The 22,917-nt window shown below is 43.0% G+C and overlaps 1 protein-coding gene across 3 annotated transcripts in view; it reads right to left on the bottom strand.

The window, feature by feature from the left end:
• Positions 1 to 22,917, bottom strand: part of Myo5b (myosin VB) — a 299,803-nt gene that overhangs the window by 193,063 nt on the left and 83,823 nt on the right. For 2 of the 3 annotated variants that reach the window (XM_070029168.1, XM_070029169.1), the window contains exon 1: positions 8,518 to 8,590. The exons of the other annotated variant lie outside the window; for it this stretch is intronic. In XM_070029168.1, the coding sequence (XP_069885269.1) occupies positions 8,518 to 8,580 (63 nt within the window). In that variant the 5' untranslated portion in view covers positions 8,581 to 8,590. Of the gene's footprint in view, positions 1 to 8,517; positions 8,591 to 22,917 lie in introns of those variants that run through there. 3 annotated transcript variants of the gene reach the window in all.

Here is a 22,917-nt window from a genome sequence, read left to right as displayed (position 1 = left end):
TCACAAGCCAGGGCATGGCCTGTGGTGAGACCATCAGAGGGGTGGACTTTGATTCAACAAGTCTGACTACAAATTGCCATCTGATCTCAAAAGGCCTCAAGGATACCCCATGACCACATCTATATGAGCTCATCCTTTGAGAACCTGTCTCCAATAAAGCCACAGCTGGGAGGGCAATAAGAAGGGTTGGCATAACATGTCGTTTCTTTTTAATTGCCAAAGATGTGGCAAAGAGTGATCTTTAGCCAGATGCAGAACCCATTCATTACTGTAACACAAAACACTTGGGAGAAAGTCAAAATCCTTCCCCAGCCTGTGGGAACAGAATGGCAAATGAGCTTAATTATGAGCTAAGTACTAAGTAATCAGGCTGCAACGGACAACCCTGCAGTGTCCCCTCCGACCCCAAGCACCCCACGAGTTAGAGGCACTAGACTTTAGGCAAGTCAAACTTAAATCAATAGTGTGAATAAAAGGAAGAAAAGGTATAAACAGTAAAGAAAAATATGCATTCATTCCAAGCAAAAGTGTCACTTCCATATACCTGGACAGTTAACTTGGACAGTTAAGGAAATAAAGAAAAGTGTACTAGTGATCCAGCCCAGGACATACTCAGATACCAAGACATCCACAGGGACAATTCTCCCTACCATCCCAGAGGCATCAGAAGGTTCCCGACTATACATAGAGACCAGAGTGCCCATCCATGATCTATCTCAAGCCCTTCAGATTTTCCAGGCATCCAGAATTTACCAAGCATCCATCCCTACCTGTCCCTATTACAACCCAGTTTATCCTAGAAATAAGCAATAGGGAACCTACAGTCTGTGTAGGTAGATTAAGTCCTTAAGTTGGCCAATAAATGACCTTCAGTAGGTCCTGGCATCCTTCTATAAACTGGCCTTGAGCAGGCCAAAGTTGGAATTATACCCACTACTCTCCATATCCAGACACCAGAATTATCACCCTGGCTGCCCTGCCTCTCAGGAAAAGTCAGATAAGCAGAGATGTTTCTTTTGAAATGATGAAACTTCTGGAGAGACACTTGTACTCCCTGAAAAGCATTTTGGCAAAAAGGCTCAGGGAAGAGAAGTCAAACAGTAATCAGGAGTCTTCTACCTCTTACCTGCAACAGACAGCAGGAAAAAAATCCTACCTATAACCCAAATATAATCCCAACTCTGTATGTGAACATAAGAATACATTCTGCTGGGCGCTGGTGGCTCACGCCTGTAATCCTAGCTACTCAGGAGGCTGAGATCTGAGGATCGCGATTCAAAGCCAGCCCGGGCAGGAAAGACCGTGAGACTCCTATCTCCAATAAATCACCAGAAAACCGGAAGTGGCGCTGTAGCTCAAGTGGTAGAGCGCTAGCCTTGAGCTGAAGAGCTGAGGGACAGCGCCCAGGCCCAGAGTTCAAGACCCACGACCGACAAAAAAAAAAAAATACATTCTAAGTTATTCCACTTTGCAAACTTCTAAAAGAGGCCAAGGAGGGCAATAGTGTTCCAAGCTGGGGTAGCTTTACTGTGGGTAAGGTATAGTGACTGCAAGAATACACAAGGGACATTTCTGGTGTTTCCTTGGTGGTGAAATGGGCCCTTCAGCATGTGATAATTTCTCAATTTGTACATTTCAGACTAGTTTCTTTATATTTTATCTCAATAGAGTTTACAAGAAAGGAAGGGAACTCTTTCATGAAGTTCCATGAGTAGTCAACACCTGCCACCCTAGCACTCAGGAGGCAGAGGAAGGATCTTGAGTTTGAGGCCGGCCTCACCTACAGAGCAAGGCTGTCTCAAAACAACCACAACCAAAACATTGAGAGCTGAGGACTTCTGACTCATGCCTATAATTCTAGCTACTTGGAAGGCTGGGAATAAGAGGATTTCAATTCAAGACCAGCTGGGGAAGAAACGTTTAGAGACCCCTCTTTAACATGGGGTGTGTGCCTGTGATTCTAGCAATAATGGGAAGCCTGAAAGTAGGACGAAGGCCCAGGCTTGCGACAGATGGTGAGCAAGACCTTATGCTGAAAGTAATCAAGTTCTAGGAAAGCATTCTACACTTACTCCATGACTTTTCTTTCTCCACAGAAGACTTCCACGTAAGCTGGGATCTGGTGGCTCCTGCCTGAAATCTAATCCCAAAAGGCCTCAAGGATAACCCATGACCACATGCGGATCAACTCAGTCTTTGAAAAACCTGTCTTGAATAAAGGCACAGCTGGGAAGGCAGTAAGAAGGATTGACGTAACTTTTCCTTTCCTTCTTTTTAATTGCAAAAAAAAAAAAAAACCCACAACAAACTGTGGTCAAAAGTGATATTTAGCTAGATGCAGAACCTGTTCATTTGAAATCAAATCTATATGGCCAAAGACTTTTTCCATGCTTCCTCTGCTAGTAATGACAACCAGTTGGTTTATTGTTTGGAGAACTTTAGAACTATCATGTTTGAACCTCACAATTTCTGATGTATAAGTAGCAACTATCTTATTCCATATCTGGAAAAAGAAAGTGGGCTGGAGATCAAGCTTATGGAGCTCTACCCAATCTTCCTATGAAACTGCAGCCTGGATCCAAGTCTTCTAACACCGAGTCAGGACTTGAAGACCCCTTTTAATCACTTGTCAGTTCAGAAACACAAAATATCTAAGCAACCTCTGGACATAACAGACAGTATCAACAGTCCTAGCCTTTCCTGCTATCAGTTAGATAAGTCATTCTGATTGGTCAGGTGATCTGTGGTCAGTTTTCGATCCCACAACAGCTTAGAACATTAAAGCCTACTCGGAAAAGCACCCACACAACATACATTTGTTAGAACTTCCTAAAAGCCTAAATCTGTAATATCTTGAGGAATGACACGTTAATAACCAGTCAGGTACTACCAGCTAAACAAAGAATGTTTTTATCCTATTATTTTTCCAACCACTCACCTAGCACTGCCTTTTTGTAACTGTATATGGTATGAAACTGGGATGATTAAACTAGTTGTAACTTTGTTATAGGGTGATGTAATCGGCCATAAAAGTTCACAAAGATCACTTAACACACAAAAGCTGTTTAGAACATCACTACTGTCCTCAGGATAGAACAACTGTTTACTGAAGCAGAACCCAACCCAGTTTTATTGCCTGAGAGCATTTCTTAATCCAGCTGTTGACCCTTCAACTATAGACACCATTCACACAGCAGTCATGGGAAGGGGAGACAGACAGGACACTCTCCAGCCCCATTAACTGCAATGAGATGTTGCAGTGGCCATTCTGTGGGAATGTGGCCTTCCTTTTCCACAAGTCTTTGGGACATTCCAACTTTGGAAAGTAAAGTATTTACCATCAGAGTAAGAGAGGGGCTGAGAAATCTTGTAAGGAATGGTGCCAGCAAAGGAATTGTGGCCACCTGCCCATTGTAAGCTGTAAACTGAATGGCCTGCGGTTACCACCAGCACCACTAGAACGTCAAGGTCTCCCATAAAGGAATCACCACCCCTTCTCCCACGAAACTACCTGTAGGTGAAAGAGTCTTCCCAGTTATTTGTTACTACTTTTTTTTAACCTAATACATCATCTTGTATGCTCATCCTATAGGGAGATAGCCTCATCCTCAATCTGATTAACAACGCCACATTAATAAAAACATTCTAGGATCCATTAATTCCCATGAATATTTAAGCACCAATGTAGCAGGTGCCAAGACATGGGGACAGTTCAGATCCAGTTCCTGGGGGAGCCAAGTGGCCCTTCCCAGCACTTGGCTTTTCTCTGTAGCCCTCTGAAGTCATAAACAGTGTCACATTGCTCCTACCTGCTAAACAACTTTGTCAAGGGCCAATGGCTATACAGTCTCCTTAAAGAGATAATAAAACACTTGTACAAATAAACTGAGACCTAAGTATCAGCTGGCTATCCTGTATCCAGGTCAGAGCCAGAGCCTGACTAACTCATGCAGTAGGCAGTTACTAACAACGCAGCTGAAAAATGACTAATTTTGTAAAACATTTGAGGTCTGAGTAGCATGGGATGGCACAGGGCACTGGGAAGAAGAGCAGGCCAGGAACCATGTGATCTGGGCTCTAATCTGTGACCATCACCAGGTCCCAAATGAACTTCTCATCAAGGCACAGGGAACTAACTTATTGCTACCCCGATATATCACAGCCTTGTTTTTTCCCCTCAAAGATTTTACTTACAGGGTTAGGTAGCTATAGTTCATTCCTATAACCCTAGCTGTTCAGGAGGCTGAGAGCTGAGCAAAGCCAGCTAAGGCAGATAAATCTGAGACTCTTTATATCCAATCACCAGCACAAAGCCAGAACTTCAGGTGTGGCTCAAGTGGTAAAGTGCCAGCCATGAGTAAAAATGCCTACAGCCCTAAGTTTAAGCCTTGAAACTGATCAAATACATAAATTTTATAGCCTAAACTTTTCTTTTCGAAAAACAGAAAAGTTACAATATACACCATATCCCCAACATTGTTTCAACTTATTTTGTGCCCTATTCCTACTTGCTTTTGAAAGATAGATTTATTCCATTCCATTCCCTCTCTCCTCTCTCTACCCCAAAAGGCAAGCATAGTATCTTGACAGTTTACTGACTCCTTCCTATCTGTGTATCACGACTACATAAACCTATCAAAAATACATAGTGTTTGGTTTATGTCCTGAATAAATGACAGCATAAATTATACATTCTCTATTTTTTGTACTCACTATTGCTTTTATCCTTGGGGACACATGTAGAGCTGGTTTGCTCCTCTCGGTATTCCATCGGGTGAGGGTGGGTCAACACATATCTACGTACCCTCTGTTGGTAGGCCTTGGCTCACCAGTGTTCATTCACTTCTCAGTTCTTCAGATAATGCCCAGAATCATCTAGTATGTGCCATGCATGGTGAGGCAACCCAAGGCACACAGAGCAAGTCCATAACCCTGGCATGTGGGACCATAGACGCAGAGTTGTTTTGTGGAGGTGCCAAGGCAGGAATCTCACTGACAATCTGAGTAGTTAGCTAGGTCTTTATGTGTAAAACTCTCCAAGGGTGTAAGGCTTAAGAAATAAATGTAGCAGGGCTGGGAAGATGGCTCAGTGGTGAGCACTTGCCTTGCATGCATGAGGCCCTGGGTTCAATTCCTCAGCACCACATAAGCAAAAAGAAAAAAGCCGGAAGTGGTGCTGTGGCTCAAGTGGTAGAGCACTAGCCTTGAGCTGAAGAGCTGAGGGACAGCGCCCAGGCCCAGAGTTCAGGCCCCACAACCGAACCCAAACATAAAATAAAATAAAATAAAAAAGAAATAAACGTAGCAGTGTATGTACACAGGTGGAGGATGGAGCCACAAGAATAGACTAGTAGGCCATGGGAATGGATGCTGACTGGTCAATTTACAAAAACAGACAGAAAAATAGAGCAAAAAAATACAAAAGATGCCATTTTTGTGCCAATGAGCATAGGGTGGTTTGTATGCTACAATAATTAAAAGAAGGTGCTGTGCTAAATCCATTCTCTTGGCCTTGTCATGATTAACAGTTACTCTTTTTTGTTTCCCTGCCACTCTGAAGCTAATAATAATAATAATAATAATAATAATAATAATAATAATAATAATAATAATAATGATAATGATAGAAAACCTGACTATTCCAATATCCCACATCAGACCAACTGGGAGCACCAGCCCTCTACTACAAACTGGAACAAAGACCCACACCTGGACCTTTTAGTGTGTGTGATAGTGGGACCAGGTAACAACCATGCCATGGAATCACCAGTACTCAACACCACAGCACCACCTGGACAGTGATGCTTTCTCCTATTTTAGCTCTCTGACAACCTTCCTTATGCAGGAGGACTTGAATGCTTACAAGGTGTCTTTAATGATATCCTGTTGACTTCCCAGCTGGTCTGGGATCTCTATTGCAAATAAAACACCATTTTGGAGCCAGATGCCAGTAGCTCACGCCTGTAATCCTAGCTACTCAGGAGGCTGAGAGAATTGCAGTTCAAAGCCAGCCCAGGAAGGAGAGTCTGTGAGACTCTTATCTCCAATTAACCACCAGAAAACTGGAAGTGGTGCTGTGGCTCAAGTGGTAGAATGTTCACTTTGAGCCAAAGAGCTGAGGGACAGTGCCCAGGCCCAGAGTTCAATCCCTATACCCCAAAAAATAAACAAAAACAAAAAACACCACTTTGGGGACTATTGCAAGGCAGAACACAGACAAACACACACACACACACGCACACACGCGCGCACACACACACACACGTATCACCTGTACATGTCTATTATCTATTCAGACATCAGCACAGTTCACCAAATGGGCAGATGGAAGTAACGACACAAGAGACCCAGTGTGCAGGAAGGGAACCCCAGGATAATCACTGAGCTGCCCATGTTCTGTAAGAGGCACCCCTCAGAGAGGCAAGGCCGCCTGGGTGAGGATGCAGGTGATGCCAGGTGTGGGAACACCAAGAAGAGAAGGGCTTGGGGCTCCACCTTCAGTCCAGCAGGGCAGCGCATGGCTGCACACAGACCAACAATACCACAGAGAGAATATTAGGTGGTAAAGAACTCCTAGGGTTGGATGCCTAGAAATGAAGAGGTAGCAGGAACTCGTTTACTTCGAAGATTAAGAGAGGCTTCATGGAAGCAGCAACATTTGAGTGAGCCTTCAAAGGGCGCACAATCCTTGACTGTGCTGATGCAACAGGCAGAGCAGTCAAGAGATTCATAGCAGCAGCCAGGGCAAGGGTGGACTGCGAGCTCGGCATATAAAGGCAAGGAAGAGGAAAGGAAGCTGGAAAATCAAGATTATAAATGCACCATGGAGAACCTGAACACCCTGGGGAGAAAGGACATCTTGCCATGAATGACAGGAAGCTACAGATAGTTTCTGAATGAAACAAGAGAGAACTGGAGCTGAGTTCTAGGAAATATGGCTAGGCAGATCGATATTTGTGGAAACAGCTACCACACATATCAAGAAAAAAAAGGTCAAGGAATCAATTTATCACCATCCAAGATAATGCTTACATACAGTCAACACTGGTAAAAGCAGAGGTCTACTACTTTTCAGTCAACTTTAACTTTGTGTGATCCTGGGAAGCAAACCTAGGATCATATACATGATAGGCAAGTGTGCTCTATCACCAAGCCCCAGATCTTTAAAACAGGAATTATATCCCGAACTCCAAATTATCTCATAAGGAATATAATGGACATAGCAATGAAATTTTACAACCTGCACTTTGTACACTCGTACTTTTAACCTCTTGCACACCCCTAATTTCACTTTCTGAGGACCAGTTCTGGCCTGTACTTTCAGAAATTACCAATTTCGACTAATTTCCTGGATTATGCATTTGAACACACTGTCATTTAAAAAAGACACATTCATACATTTGTAATTTATATTTTCCATCTTCCAAAAATGATGTATAGCACAGTAGTTTATTTCATACTGTCTTTTCCAGTCATTGCTTTGCATATCAAGCTTATCTGTGCATCTCTATTACAAACTTCTTTTGAAGGTGGCTTGTGCATTATGTATCTTGGGTTCTTCCAAAGTTCTTGGCCCAAAAGGTGGCTTATGTCAGTTCCTGACAGGTTCCTGTTAACAGATCTCTCTTGCACCTGGTCTTCCCTCTTCTTTAGAAGGAAAAGTGTCCCTAAACTGCTTATTTCTCCTGATCAGTCATCTAGCCAAAGTGACCTTTGGGAAAGTTTTTATGTTCATTTTTAAGTTAAAACATAATGATTATACATAGTTATGGAGTATTGTGTGACATTTCAATCCATGTATCTAATGGGTATAATGACTGGGTAAAGGTAACTGACATCTAACTCTTCAGGCATTTCTGTTAGGAATATTCAAATGTCTCCTCAATAGCTATTTTTAAGTGGTTGTTGCTAACCACGGTTATTCTTTTGTGGTATAGAACATGGGAAGTTATTTCTCCCCTTCAACGGCGCCCTGCCTTTCATATCTCTCTTAGAGCCCGCCTCCCTCCAATCCCCTGCTCACGCCTCTCCTAGAATCTAAAAAAATACGCTTCTATTCTTTTCAGTATCATTTTTTAAGGTTTATCTGAAGCTTGAGTTATTGGAATCCTTTTGGAATAAGAGACAGGGAAGGCAAACCACAGTCTCTCCTCTCACATCAATGAAGAAAGGGTATCCTTCTAAACATGAGACTCCATTGGGCTCACCCAAGAGAACGAGGCCTTTGCTTGAGGACCAAGATCCCAGTTCTAAATTAACTAATATCCTTCATTGGGCTTGTCTTCACAAACAATACCCATGGGCTCTGCAATCAGCACTTGATCCGGGAAGTCACCAGCTCCCACCAGGGGCGTTTTCCACTACTACTGCTACCTCTTTTAAATTTCTTTGCAGTGGGGAGGAGAGGGTACTTGGAATTGAATTCAGTATTTCTATAAACCAACACTTGAAAAGTCTAACTTCTAAAATCAGAACAATGCCCTAGCCTTTTATGAACAAAGATTTCCTATAACTGACCTGCTGCGTGTAATAATACAGCATACCGAAACTGCCACACCTTGGATCCATGACCATTACCATTTCACCTGTATCACAGTCCCATGCCTAGCTATGGTACTGAGAGCTTCCTTTATCAATATGCAAACAAGCTGAGTTCCAAAGTCTAAGTCTGGAACTCAGAATTGCCCATAGGAACAATCTTAGAAGTGCTAGGTTCTACCAGACCCCTGGTAGCTCACACCTGTAATCCTAACTACTCAGAAGGCTGAGATCTGAGGATCATTGTTGGATGCAAGACTGGGCAAGAAAAAGTCCAGAGTGACTCTTATCACCATCCAAAAAAGCCAAAAGTGAGCTGTGGCTCCACATGGCAAAGTTCTAGCTTTGAGAAAAAGAAGCTCAAGGACAGCTTCTATAACAGCTTCTATACCCTAAGTTCAAGCTTCAAGACTGGAACCAAAAAAAAAAAAAAAATAGTGCCTAGCTCCTAGGACAACCCACACAGCCTGTATGCTTACGATACAGTATGAGGAAATGGATCTCATATCACCTATTAGCTTGTGGTGCCTAGGCACCCTGTGCCATTGGAACAAGGAAATTCCCCCACTTAGTGGAGGACCTATCTGAAGACAAGGGCAGGAAAATGCCCCCTGTGCTTTGGGTGCACCATGACCACTTGTTACCTGGTCTAAGGAAGCAGGAACCCAGTTCCCTACCATCATTCTGATGCATACAGAGGGGGTAAGAAAGGACATTTTATGTATCTGAAGGCCTGTCTAAAAACCTTGAAGAATCAACTAGGTTTACTAATGTTGAATATTGCCTTCTTATACCCTTATTAACAGAGGCTCTTCTCTTAATTTCTTTAGCACTTCATCAGAACCCCCTCTTGGGGCATTTACAGCTTATTTTTTTCACACCTATTCTTATATTCTGGAAATTCAGTCATTATCATCACCATACAAAAGCTACTGTCAGTACTTACATTCGATTTTTAATAATAGTCAACAGTCACAGATTTCATTCTTTAATCTTTGCACCCATGCCAATGAGAGAGGTAAACTCAGAATTCAAGACATGTACTTATGCTGTGTGCCGATGGCTCATGCCTGTAAAAGGTTACTCAGCTGGCTAAGATATGTGGATTTCAGTCCCAGCAGAAAAGTCAGTAAGACTCTAATCTCCAATTAACCACCAAAGAGATAGAAATGAAGTGTGGCTCAAGGGGTATAGTGTCAGCCTTGAAAAAAAAGCCTGAGGAACAGCATCCTGGCCTAGAGTTCAAGCCCCAATATTGGTATAAAAGAGAGATTATCTACTATAAAAAGAACTGATCACCTCCAAACTTTCACTTGAATTTGGCAACTCTTCTAAAAGTCAAGAAAACTTAACATCACTCAAGACCTTTTTCACCATTGTGCAACAGGTCTTCAGGGCAACAATTTGTTTTAAAAAATGAGCCAACTGTCCCAGAGCCATCTAACACGACACTCAGTAAAGGAAGCTCAGCACCCCAACTTCTTTAGACTGAAATTCCTAACTGTACATAGACTTGCACTGAAAACTTCCTAAAGCTTTTAAAACAGGGGGGAAAGGGAGAGAAAGAGGAATGGACTAGGAATGGCAAGGAGTTGGACAAGAGGAGGACAATGCCCTGAGGCCATCCACAGAAGTCTGAACAACAGAGCCTAGTGGAATTACCCCATAGCAAACCGTCACTGAACCACTGAACCCATAACCCAACTCTCTGCCAGTAGACTTAGACTATTTCCAGGCTGATAATCCTCGAGATCTGGGCATCTGGTATGCTTCTGCAGATTTCTAATTTCAGCTGCAGAGACAGAGTCCAGGAAATGAGGCAGACACATCTAAGGGCCTGCAGAAACAAAGAAGACTCCAAATGAATAACTGCCTGCCTTGAAGGGGTTTCAAATAAGAGGCTCAAAGATGGAAAGAAAAGATTAGAAAAAATGGCAGGGAAAAAAATACAGAAGCAGACACTGCCTTAAGCTGAAATTCAGAAGAATCATGCAGGCAAGAATAGGGATGAGAAAGACATTAAGAGGGATGACTGGGTTTTGTATTTAAAAATGTGAACACAGAAGACTAGAAAGGTTAGGGGACAAGCTCAAGGTCACACAGTATAATGAGGAGGAAAGATAAGAGTGAATTTAAGAAACTGCTATTAAATGAGGATTCCATTTTTAACTGATGGACTGCTACTGGGTTCTTCCTAACAGACCTCAGTAGTACAGGAAGTGTTTGGAGACTACTGCTTTGGTTAAGAATCCATTTTAGACTGGGAATGTGGATTAGTTGGTAGAGTGACTTGCCTAGCACACATGAAGCCCTGGGTTCGATTCCTCAGTACCACATAAACAGAAAAGGCTGGAAGTGGTGCTGTGGCTCAGGTGGTAGAGTCCTAGCCTTGAACAAAAGCAGCTCAGGGACAATGCCCAGGCCCTGAGTTCAAGTAAGTACCAGCACTGGCAAAAACAAATAAACAAGCAACAGCAAAACAAAAAACAGAGGTCTCTCTAACACTATTAAGCCAAAAATCTAAAAAACAAAAAAGAATCCATTTTAATGAAGACACACCCAGTCTCCCCAACAAACGATAAAAAGAATTACCAAGTTACCATGGAAACCATGGGGTTCTAGGAAAAAGTTCATCAGCTGTACAGCTGCCATAGCTGCTGGATCATAACTTTCAGGCTTTCCAAGATGGTGATATTCTTATTTCCAGAAGAAACTATACTCATGAATGAGTGTGTGAGACATTCGGTAACTCAACGTGAAATGGAAGGAACAGAGTGTGTTAGATATTCTATTATTACCTCACTCACTGAATGAATGTCCAAACTGTTGGCCCCTGAAAATATTTTAAGAATTTGAAATTCTAAGCATGATATAAAATTCAGAATCCATAAAATAGACTGACAGATTAGCCAGAATTCATTTTCTTTTTAAAAAAAGACTTCATAAACAAGTTTAAAAAACCAACTGGCAGAAGATGTGAAGAAAGAAAAAAAAAACTAAACTTCCCAAACACAGAGAAAGGTTTTTAATATTGATCATTCTCAATGTTTCTAGAAACCAGTAAGAAAATCTGAACAATCTATAAAGTTCAAGGAACATTATTTCTTTGAGATAAACATAGGAAAAGATGCTAAACCTCATTAAGATTCAAGAAATGGCCATTAGAAGATGAGATACTATTATACAAACAAAATGAAGATTGCTAACTTCCAAAGCATAGAGAAACAGGCATGCTACCATTGCTGACAGAGTGAAAAACGGATTTAATGCAGAGAGCAGCGTGACTGTTAGCACACCAAGCAAATGCACCTTGAGGGTGAAGGAAGTAAATATGGATGCTAGACGGCTTGAGATGTCCACCAACAGGGGGTGCAAATGTCAGCATAAATCTTGTGGTCACTAATGGGTACCAAACTGATATATATTGATTTGGGAAGAAAATCAAGGTGTATTAACACAAAACACAAGTTACATTGTTTATTGAATGGGCATTGTTTTTTTAAAACACCATCCATCTACTGAGACCCATTTCATATAGGTATATGGCCAATCTGGAAATATTCCCACCAAAACTTAGTGTGCTTTTGAGCAGGTGGGTATAGAGAAGGGGACACAAGCTTTAAAAAGAATGGTAAGTCAGGCTCTGGTAGCTTATACCTATAATCCTAGCTACTGAGGAGGCTGATATTTGAGGATCATGGTTCAATGCCAGCTTTGGCTGGGAGGTATGTGAAAATTTTATTTCCAGTCAACCAACAAAAAGCCAGAAGTGCAACTGTGGCTCAAGTGGTAGAGTGTTATCTTTGAGCACACAAGTGCCCAGGCTCTAATTTCAAGTCTCAGTACAGGCACAAAACAACAAAAACAATATAATGAGCCTCCTAGCTATTATTTCCTGCCCTTCTCTAATTTTCTTGTAATACTTGAGTTATTTCTTGGTTAGAAATAATTCAATTAAACTGAAGATTTCATGATGAAATAGATTTAAAAGCAGCACTGCATTCTGGAGGAGAGACCTATAGGAATGACCCTCTCACACCACCCCTGCCCCATGAGACATTTATCAAAGAAGAGGGCAGAAGTACAGCCAGCCACCAGTGGATCATGCCCGTTACCCTAGCTACTCAAAAAGCTGAGATCTAAGGATAAAGGTTCAAAACGTGAAGGCAGACAAATCTGACTCTTATCTCCAATTAATAAACAAAAAGCAGGACTTGGAGGTGTGGGTCAAGTGGTAGAGTGCCAACCTTGAGCAGAAAAAGTCAAGCAAGAATGCAAAACCTTGAGTTCAAGCCCCAGTATGGGCACAAGTACACACATGCACACATGTGTGATACACACACACACACACACACACACACACACACACACACACACACACACACACACACACACACACACACACACACACACACGGAGGGAGGCCACAGGCAACAATGCAGATCAGTAATGCTTTCACCAGAAACAACACAGACTGAGACACCGAGCTGTTTGTTCTCACACCACTTCATCTGAAAACCGAGTATGAAGCACTCAGGCTTTCCAGTGTGGGACAGACTCTTTTTGTAAAGATTTCTAGCAGGCCTCTGTGATCTAAGGCTATGTCCTGCTGCCCATAGACCTACCAACAAGAGAAATCTGCAGTATTAACCATTCCCTGCACAGCAGGCTGCATGGATATCCCTTATCAAGAGCTTCCACAAAAACATCTTCTGTCACAGTTGGCTATGCAAAGCCATTTCTGCTCTGGGGACCAATGCCCCAGCAGGGTCAGTAATTCCACATCAGAATAGAAGTGGTGAAATAATCTGCACTGACCTCCTCACACACTCAGGCGTGCAGTGAGCCCGTGAAATCAAGGGCCTGATGCCAGGTCTTGAGTGAAACAACTAAGTAGCCACTTCACCACGGTGACATTTGTTTCTCCAGCAGGTAGTCACTGAAATAAATGAATCAGGCATGTGTGCTGATCAGCTAAGCCACCCCCAAGTCACATAGAGCCCCCTAGTCCCCATCTGAAGCACCTTGGTTCACGCATTTGTTTACTTCTTGCTTTCAAATTAGGCTGCAAGAGCCCTGGTCTTTTTGTTTTCAAATACCCATTTTGATGTCCATCCTACCAATAGCTAGTGGAAGCACTTCCCCACACTCAGGAGGAGCTGTGTCACTCCCTGTTAGAGTCCCAGAGCTTCTTATGGCTGTACTTCTTAGTTGACATCCAAAGCTATCAGCGCCCCATTTCCCTCCCTCCTTCAGCCTGACCTTTATAACATGTTCACATGCGCTAGCAGCAGTTGGTCCTACTCTAAGTATATATCCTTGACCACTGGCTAGCATCACATCTTAACTAGAAATAAATACCATCTCTCCCGTGCCCTGTCTTGCACTCCTGCTTCCTGGTCTGCCCCAACTCCCTCCTCTAGTCACTAACTTCTTGATATCCACTAGGCCTAACACTAGATTCTTGTTGCCTCCCAGACAGACACTCTACTCAGCTCCCAGCTCCTTCAAAAGCCCCCACCTGAGCCTGTACAGATCCTCCAGCCTCACCTGCTATCAGCCCTCGGGGCTAATGTTTGTGCTGGGCAGCTCCACCGGTGCAAAGGGTAGAGCGGACACTGTGTCAAATAGAAGTGTGTTCCTCTGTCCAGGGAAACTGCCCTGATTTTCAAAATGTGATCATTGATAATAGTTCTTCGTATTTCTTCCTGCCTTACCATTCTGAAGGCCTCCTCATACTCATGGCTTCTGCCTTCCCTAATGCTTCTTATATCCTCAAATGTTGCTCCCACCTCTACAGTCCATCATTCCTCTCTTTTGTGTCCTACCACAGTATCTGGACCGGTATTGTTCATGTACTTATCTCATCCAGAATGTGGACTCCATGAAAGTAGTTATAGTGCCTTGCCATTGTTGGTTTTGGGGGGTGGTTTTTCAGTCATGGGGCTTGAACTCAAGGCCTGGCAATGTCCCTGAGCTTTTGTGCTCAAGGCTAGTTCTCTACCACTTTGAGACATAGCTCCCCTTCCAGTTTTCTGGTGATTAATTGGATAAAGAGTCTCACAGCCTTTTCTGTCTGGGTAGATTTTGAACCACAATGCTCAGATCTCAGCCTCCTAAATAGCTAGAATTATATATAGATGTGAGCCTCCAGCACTCATTCTTTTGATTCCCAATCCTAATACATTACTTGGACTAAATCATAAGTTCCCAAGTTTCTTGAATGATTGCACTGTTACTGGAATATTCCTAAATCAAAGAACTTTATACAACAAAATTTAGACATTTGAGTTCACGTGTTAAAAATCATTCTTTTAGAGAAGAACATGAGTAATAAGGGCGTATAGATTTCACAGACAGTAAGTTTCAGGTTCTAATTAAGTAATTGTTGAATGTCAGCCAGTGCCCAGGAAGGACAGAAAAATTCTGTAGAAATCCCAAGATTCACAAGGTCTCCCTGCAAACTCTTGACAGCACGTGCCACCACTGCAGATGCCAAAGGCACCAGGGCACTAGATCATGGGCCTGGTGGAGCAGAGAAGGAAGCAGAAACAGAGGAAAATGGGGATAGTACAACTTGGGAATAAAAGAATAGTTACCAGCTAGGAAACTGATACTCAGTCGGAAACAAAGGAGGAACTACAACTGCTGTTGTTGGTTGTTGTTGTTGGATCTTTTTTGTTTTTTGTTTTTTGCCAAACAGGTTGGTAGTGAAGAGTCAGGAAGGACAAAGCAAGCCAGCTTCAAACAGGCAAAGACAAAGATAGCACGTCTCAAGCACCTTTGATATCTATTATTTTAACATCATCTCTGCAAAAATAATTTGTCTTTAAATAATTTGTATTTAACATTCTCCTTCATGTAGATCACTCACATATTAGTGTGAGTTATACTTTACCAACAGTTAGTACCAACAGATTCATGGAGATACCACATGGCTTAAAACGAGTTGTTCACTCATTTAAGGGCCAACATATCAAAAGGCAATATTGTTTTGAAGCTAATTATGCATCAGCCCTAGTTGTCAGGTTATATGGTTTCCAATCAAATTATAACATTCATAGTGAATGTCCCAAAGAGTCCCATTAAAATCAACACTAAAATAGTCAACCAGGCAATTTGTTGAGATGAAGAAAATCCACAACAAGAAGACTGCTCTTATCTCTAGAGGCCTGTGGATTGCAACAGAACTTTGAAAATAGTCCATCATTCAGCTGTGTGGTGAAGGTCAAAAGCTCAATAGCATAGAACTGTATGAACAGGAAAAAGCTCCCAGAGATGGTAGGATCTCAACAGAGGGAAAAGAAAGGCTTAGAAACAGAAGTCATACAGACAAAGTGAGACAAGCCCCTGTATATGTGTGTAGAGTACAATACCTCAGAACAGTAGAGTTGCACCAAGTAGCAAGAGTAAATCATCTCTCCCAGAGAGCGGCCAGATGATAGAGCCTCTGCTCTATGCCTCCCAGCTCCTGTCACTCCAGGAAACCCTGGGGGCCAAACTATCTGCTTCCTAGGCCCTACCTTCAGCAACCAGGCCACTGTCAAAACTGAAAACCCTTCTGCAACCCTGAATAAATCTGAAGAACCTGAATGGTAGCCTTTCTATGAACAACTGAAGCAAATGCCCTTTCTGAGTACAGAGACTTCAAACACACATAGTCCATTCTGTTTCCATGCAGTCCCTCCTCTCTGACCATGGACTCCGTTCACACCTCTGTGGTTCTCCATCTGGACTTCCACAGTGAAGTCAGAAGATCTGAGCTTCCAGCCTAAGATACTTAGTCATTATCTTCCAGGTCTACTACTCCAAACAAAAGGCAATTCTAATATGCAAGTAATAAAACACTCAAAATTCCTCAAACAGAAAAATGGCAAGAGGGAGATGGGGAGATGCCCTCCAAGTAGAGTCCAACACATGATCGCCGCAGGAAATGGCTAGAGGCTGTAGCCTGGTTAAATGACCTGAGATGACCGTGGTACGGGACAGGACCAGCACAGGGACAGTCACAGCAGAGGCACAGGGGACCAGAAGTACGGAAGTTAGGCAAGATGCTTGAGGTTCCTTCCACTGCTGGCTCGGGGCAGGACCACCTTGCCCTGGCAGGGGTAAAATATGGTTGATGCTTGGAATTCTCGTCTTCAATGGGTTGCTTAGAACAGAGGACTGTGAGCGGTTCTCAAGCAGAGGAATCACCAAGACACACCTGAATTTTGAGCTATTTTAACAGATCCACCTCCTTTTGGTAAGTGGCATAAAGACAAAGTGCATTTGCACGTTTAGCTGAGAAACACCAGCTCTCTACTCTCCTCCCCCACAAGCTAGCTTGCCCAGCTACCATTGTTCATGTACAATCAATGCTCTACAATAGGTCTAAATACAAATCTAAAATATCTGCACCTTCCTCCCCCATGTCTTCCACAGGCTCACTGGGCCAATCAGGGACACTGAACATAGAGCCACAGTGCCACAGTCCCCACACAAAACCTCAATCTTCAGGGACTTACCTCCCACAACCCAGTGGGTGCTTTCTAAGTTCAGAGCTAGGATACACTGCCCAGGCCCAGCCAACCTCTGGCTAGAAACTGGAGAAATGATATGAGGTCATATTCAAGTGTGGGACAATGACAGATGGAGGAGTGTATTTTATTTTCTACATGAGCACATCTGTTTGGATATTCACTAGAGTAAATTCTTAAATGACTAGTTCACAGTTTCGCTTTGTCAGGATTAAAGCAAAGTATTTTATGTGACATCTGCTTCTGCTAAATCAAGATCTCGTTTGCTCCCAAGCTGTCAGACTGAAGACAGGGGTATGTGACGCGAGTTGTGCAATGAGTACTTGAGCAAAAATAAATACTAATAAATCACCTTTTGTTCAGACATAGGAATCCCAGCTTCCTTGATCATCTATGAAGTGTCAACAGGCCCATCGGTAATAAAATAACCTCATCTGATAAGCACAGACATGCTCAAATTATCTCTAAGCAGGAAACATGGTTTGAAAGGAAGAGACTTTAGCCCTCTGCCTACCACCTTCTCCACCCTCTTCCTTTCTCTGATCCCAAAGCACACAATATTGACTGGCTCACATTTCAGAATATCAGCTGCTACCAGTTCTTACCAGGTCATGTCTGTTGGAGCCTAAAGCTCCAACATTCCCCTGTCTTCCCATCCCTTCTTCCAGGTCTATAGGGATAGCAAGCTGACCCAGAGCTCCAGGCTTCTCCATGCTGGGCAATTCTGGTTCTCCCTTCCCTGCCTTTGCTTGTCAAGGGATATAACTTTGAAGAATACAGTAAGACTTTTAGACATTGAGGTGGTTTGGGAGCAGGGGGCTGAAGCCAATATAACTACCCATAACTGTGGGGTTCCCACTTGAACTATGTTTTGAAAGGTTTGGAGTCAACCCGAATCAGGTGGAACTTCATTTACTGCTTGGCAGTTGTTCCTTCAGAAGGTGATAGTGGTGGAAGGTTGGTCAGTGAAAGGATGAGTGGAAGAAATGATAAAAAAAAAATACTGAATTCTATCTGGGAAACTAGCTCAGAGAGATCTTACGTATGTTCACCATATGCAAGAAAATGGTAACTGTGGAAGGCAATAGGTATTTTAGCTAGCTTGACTCTAGTATCACTTCACAATGCATATGGAAAACATGCAGCTGTCCCTTAAATAAATGGAAGCTTTATTTGTCACCAATAACTTTAATAAAGCTGGAAGAGGGGGGAAAGTCTCAGGAAAAGGGGAGACATAGTGAGTGAGGCAGTACTTGAGACTCCTCATACCATGCAATCTTCTTACTTTAAACTACTCTATTGCTAACTATTAACACAATAGCCAAGTCTTAACTCCAGCAAAAAGAAGACAATCTTGCAGCAAGAATGCAGCCCAGGCAGAAAACAGCCAGCTAAGCACCTCCTTGACTGCTGCACTGCACAGACGCAGTGAGAAGTTAAGTGCAGTGGGGGCTTCAGATGAGCAATACCGGATCCCAGCAGAGTTTCTGCATTTAGTAGAATGCCCTGAGAACAGGCCAAAGGTGGCCCCAGCCCAGACCACCGGGCCTAGAAGCAGCACTAAGATACATGAGCTTTCAGAAACACCAACTGCAAACTCAAGAAATGAGACTCTCCATTTTCAGGAACTTTCCTGGCATTCTGCACGCACATTAAAGCTTGTGTCCAAACCACCAAGGTACAAGATTTTGATGATCTTGGACCATCTCAGTTTCTCCAAGTCCTTTCCTTCCTCACTTCCACTGAGGCTTGATCGCTAAAGAAAATTTCTACCCTCTCCCATGAAGCAACGAAGTGGGAGTCTTTCCTTCCCTGATTGCAATCTTCCCCCTCAGAAGTGTAGCTAATCCAGTGGATTAGGCTTTTCAGCAGATGGGGTTCTTGTGTCCTGAAAACAGTTAGCCCAGTCCTTCCTACTTCCCATGCATCCCTACCCATGTTTCCATGCTTTTACTTGAATTCAGGGATCTGGGTTCAGCTTGGGCTGCCAGCCTCTTGTGGTCAGCCAACCTGGCAACTTGCTTTGTGGGCTCAGACATCTTGTCACTTTGGCAAAGCAATGGTCTCGACACTTGAGGGCAGTTTAGGGGTCCTAAGACACAACCTTAAGGTTTCATTTTTAACCAGTGATTTTGTTGTTTCTATGGACAGTCTATCAACCCAAATTATAGACGCTAGGAAAGGTAACACCTACTTGATAGCAGCACTATGGTACTATCCCATGCTTGTTCAAAATCCATATGATGGGTTCATCTTCTCAGTCCTTCTTCTACTTCATCCTTTCAGGAAAATGCCACTTACTTTCTAACCTTATACCTGAAGTTCCAAAGGGACAGAACAGACACATGCCATTGTTTCCGGAATGTGGTTCACCGGCTGTCTTGAACCAAGAATCACCTTCTTGGTTAAAAGTAGCCATTTTTTAAGTACTTAGTTTTGCTCTCTGTCATGAAATATATTCCCATCACTTCTTTATGGTCATTAATTTTTTTTCAATAAAGAGAAACTAATTTTGAAGACTAGTGATCAGGTTAAAAGACAAGCATTAGGCGGGGAAGGGAAGTGAAGGGTAAACAAAGGAGGAGGCTGCAATGCTTGGTAAGAAATGTATGCATTATCCTGCCCATGTAATTGTAGCCCCTCTGTACAGTATGTTCTCAAATAAAATAAAATACAATTTAAAAAAAAAGACAAGCATTAGTAAAAGACTGGGCAATTAAATTGCTTTCTTTTGTGATAGATAGTTCTTGTCTTTTTTTTTTTTTTTTTTTTTTTTTTTGCAAGGAAGGGTAAGGCTTAAGTAACATAAATACCAGGAAAAGATAAACTAGGTTTTCTACTCCAGTGGAACCCACTCTTCACTAATCACAGGAATAAAACTAAATTTCACACTATGCTCTCTTAATTTGTAGCTAATCCAATAAAAATCACTAGAAGTCTTCCACCAAGCTTTAAAAAAAAAAAAAAGCCAGGTGCCAGTGGCTCACACCTGTAATCCTAGCTACTCAGGAGGCGGAGATCAGTAAGGGCAGAAAAAAGTCCCTGAGAGACTCTTATCTCCAATTAACTACTTAAAATAAAACAACAAACTGGAAGTGGCACCGTGGCTCAAAGTGGTAGTGCACTAGCCTTGAGCAAAAGAGCTCAAAAACAGCATCTAGGCCAGAGTTCAAGCCCCACAACTGATAAACAAACAATAACAAAAAAAGCAATTCACAACCTTTGGCACCAAACTTTATTTCCACAATGCTGGGATTCTGCCCTGTGGCTGTTTTACCTGCTCTAAGAATCTAGCAGGTGAGTGTCATCTGTGAGAGGCATTTGAGCTACCAATCCCAAAATTCTAGTTGGGGGAAACTATGAGAACACAAATAATAGACTCTGGGGCTCTGAGGAAGGTGAGAGGGTGGTAGTGAAGTGAGTCTTTCCCCTTCTGACCACCTCATGATTTAAGTCCATGATTTGCTTTTGTACACTGTGATTACTTAACCTTAACCCCTGCATTCCTATGAAATTGGGGGATAGTCAAACAAACAAACAAAAAGATGGAAACATAGCCTGACATGTCTGAATAGCAGCGATGCGCTCTCCTCATCCTGCTCAGAAGATGATGCTGAAGCAGATAGGGATGAGAGCAGAGGGGCTCGGGCTGCCACACTCCCACCAGCAGGTTCAGGTGGTGGCTTTCTGTCACACCAGGCTTTCATTCTGGACTCAGACACAGCACAAGAAAGCACATCCAAGAAACTGTGTGGCCCATGGTTTGAAAAACCCACTGTCCAGAAGTAGCTTAGGAGACACCTGAGCACCAAGTATATGAAAAAATAGGAACAGAAGATGAAAGCATCTCATCTTTCAGGGCAGATGACACTTGCAAAGAAAAGAGTAAAGAGGACAACCCAGAGAGCACTCATGGCAGATGGAGTTACTTAGTGATGGTCAGGAGTGAAATATCAAGGCACTGTGATCATAGGCTATCAGGTCATCAATGTACCAGATGTACTAGGTTTCTGCAGGGCCCTGTGGCACAACTTCCATCCAGAGAATGCACTGATGTAGACTCTGCACATGGCTTCTCTCCTTGACCTTCAGACTGGAAGCAGATGGGCAGGAGGGATCCCAGGATCCCAGCCCTACTGGCATGGCTGGTCAACACTAGTAATCAGAGGTACAGCAGGACAGAGTAGCAACATCTGTGGGCTAGCTAGGGCTCAGCTGGAAGAACCACAATAGAGCTTTCTGGGGACCACCAGGACTCAAACACAAGAATTACTCAAAAAGAAGAGGTGTGTGGGAATATCTGATAATATAAAGGAGAGACTTGGCTTCTGAGTCTCAGAAGGAATGTTTTTTTTTACATGGAAGAGGAGAGGGAAGAGGATAAGAAGGAGAAAGATGGAGAGGAGAAGGAGGAGGAGGAGGAGAAGGAAAAGAGGAAGGAGAAGAGGAGGAGGAGGAGGAAGAGGAGGAAAAGGAGGAGGAGGAGGAGGAGGAGGAGGAGGAGGAGGAGAAGAAGAAGAAGGAGAAGAAGAAGAAGAAGAAGAAGAAGAAGAAGAAGAAGAAGAAGAAGAAGAAGAAGAAGAAGAAGAAGAAGAAGAAGAAGAAGAAGAAAGAAGAAGAAGAAGAAGGGAAAAGAAGAAGAAAGGAGAAAGAAGAAAGAATAAGAAGAAGAAAGGAAAAGAAGAAGAAAGGAGAAAGAAGAAGGAAGGAAGAAGGAAGAAAGAAGGAAGGAGAGGAAAAGGAGAACAAGAGAAGAAAAGAAACAGCAGGGCATTAGTGGCTCACGCCTGTAACCCTAGCTACTCAGGAAGCTGAGATCTGAGGACTGTGGTTCAAAGCCAGCCCAGGCAGGAAAGTCTGTGAGACTCTTAACTCCAGTGAACTACCAGAAAACCAGAAGTGGCACTGTGGCTCAAAGTGGTAGAACACTAGCTTTGAGCATAAAAGCTCAGGGACAGCATCCAGGCCCAGAGTTAAAGCCCCAGAACCAGCTGGGGGGGTGGGGGAGGGGAGGAGTGGAAAAAAAAGGAATTGAGACTCAGATGAAGCTGAAAGACAGGACAAAAACAAGTCTCTATCAGACATGTATCTCATGGTAAGACATAAAGAAACAGCTTCTGGAATCAGAGCTAGTAAAGCAACTAGAATGTCACACGGACACTCTTACGAAAGTTCAGGGAGATGTTGGTGGCAGGATTTCATTGTACTCTGGGGTTTTGAACCATGATTTCCTACCAATCCAAACAGTGCGGCTCTGGAGCAATGTCCACTACTGTATCATCCTCAGTGTTAGTTTCTGTAGGAGGTAAGTTTTGGCACCCAATAACTTGATCTTCTCTCATTCTTGTGGATAAAGCATCATCTAGTAATTCTCCTCTGTCTCTATATCTCATATAGCCAAGCTCTGGAGAAATGACTTTGTTGATGACTTTGTGACTTTTACTAAGAGAACTTTTACAAGAAGAGGACTCTTGCCTTATAAAACTAGGCAATGAGAATTAATGAAGGAAACTCAAATCCCCAATTTGGCATCAGTGCATTTGAAAGCTAGAGAGATGATGGAGACCACCTGACCCAGGGCTTCCTAATCCCTCAGGCATCTCCAGGGCGCTGGTACCCATCCACCAGATGCATGGGACAACCGGAGTAAGCTGAACTTCTTCAATTAAGATTGTATTTGAGGGGGATGGGGAGTGTAGTTGTGGAGATGGGAGGGAAGGGATGGTAGGGAAAAAACAAAGAAGGAGGCAACAATGCTTGATAAGAAACATAGCCGGACGCTGGTGGCTCACGCCTGTAATCCTAGCTACTCAGGAGGCTGAGATCTGAGGATCGCGGTTCAAAGCCAGCCCGGGCAGGA

This window comes from Dipodomys merriami, unplaced genomic scaffold, assembly GCF_024711535.1.
Source record: "Dipodomys merriami isolate MVZ:Mamm:240054 unplaced genomic scaffold, mDipMer1.0.p SCAF_2, whole genome shotgun sequence".
In the NCBI taxonomy this organism is placed as follows: domain Eukaryota; kingdom Metazoa; phylum Chordata; class Mammalia; order Rodentia; family Heteromyidae; genus Dipodomys; species Dipodomys merriami.
Note: the sequence above shows the minus strand (reverse complement) of the source record. Positions and strands in the feature narration are given on the sequence as shown.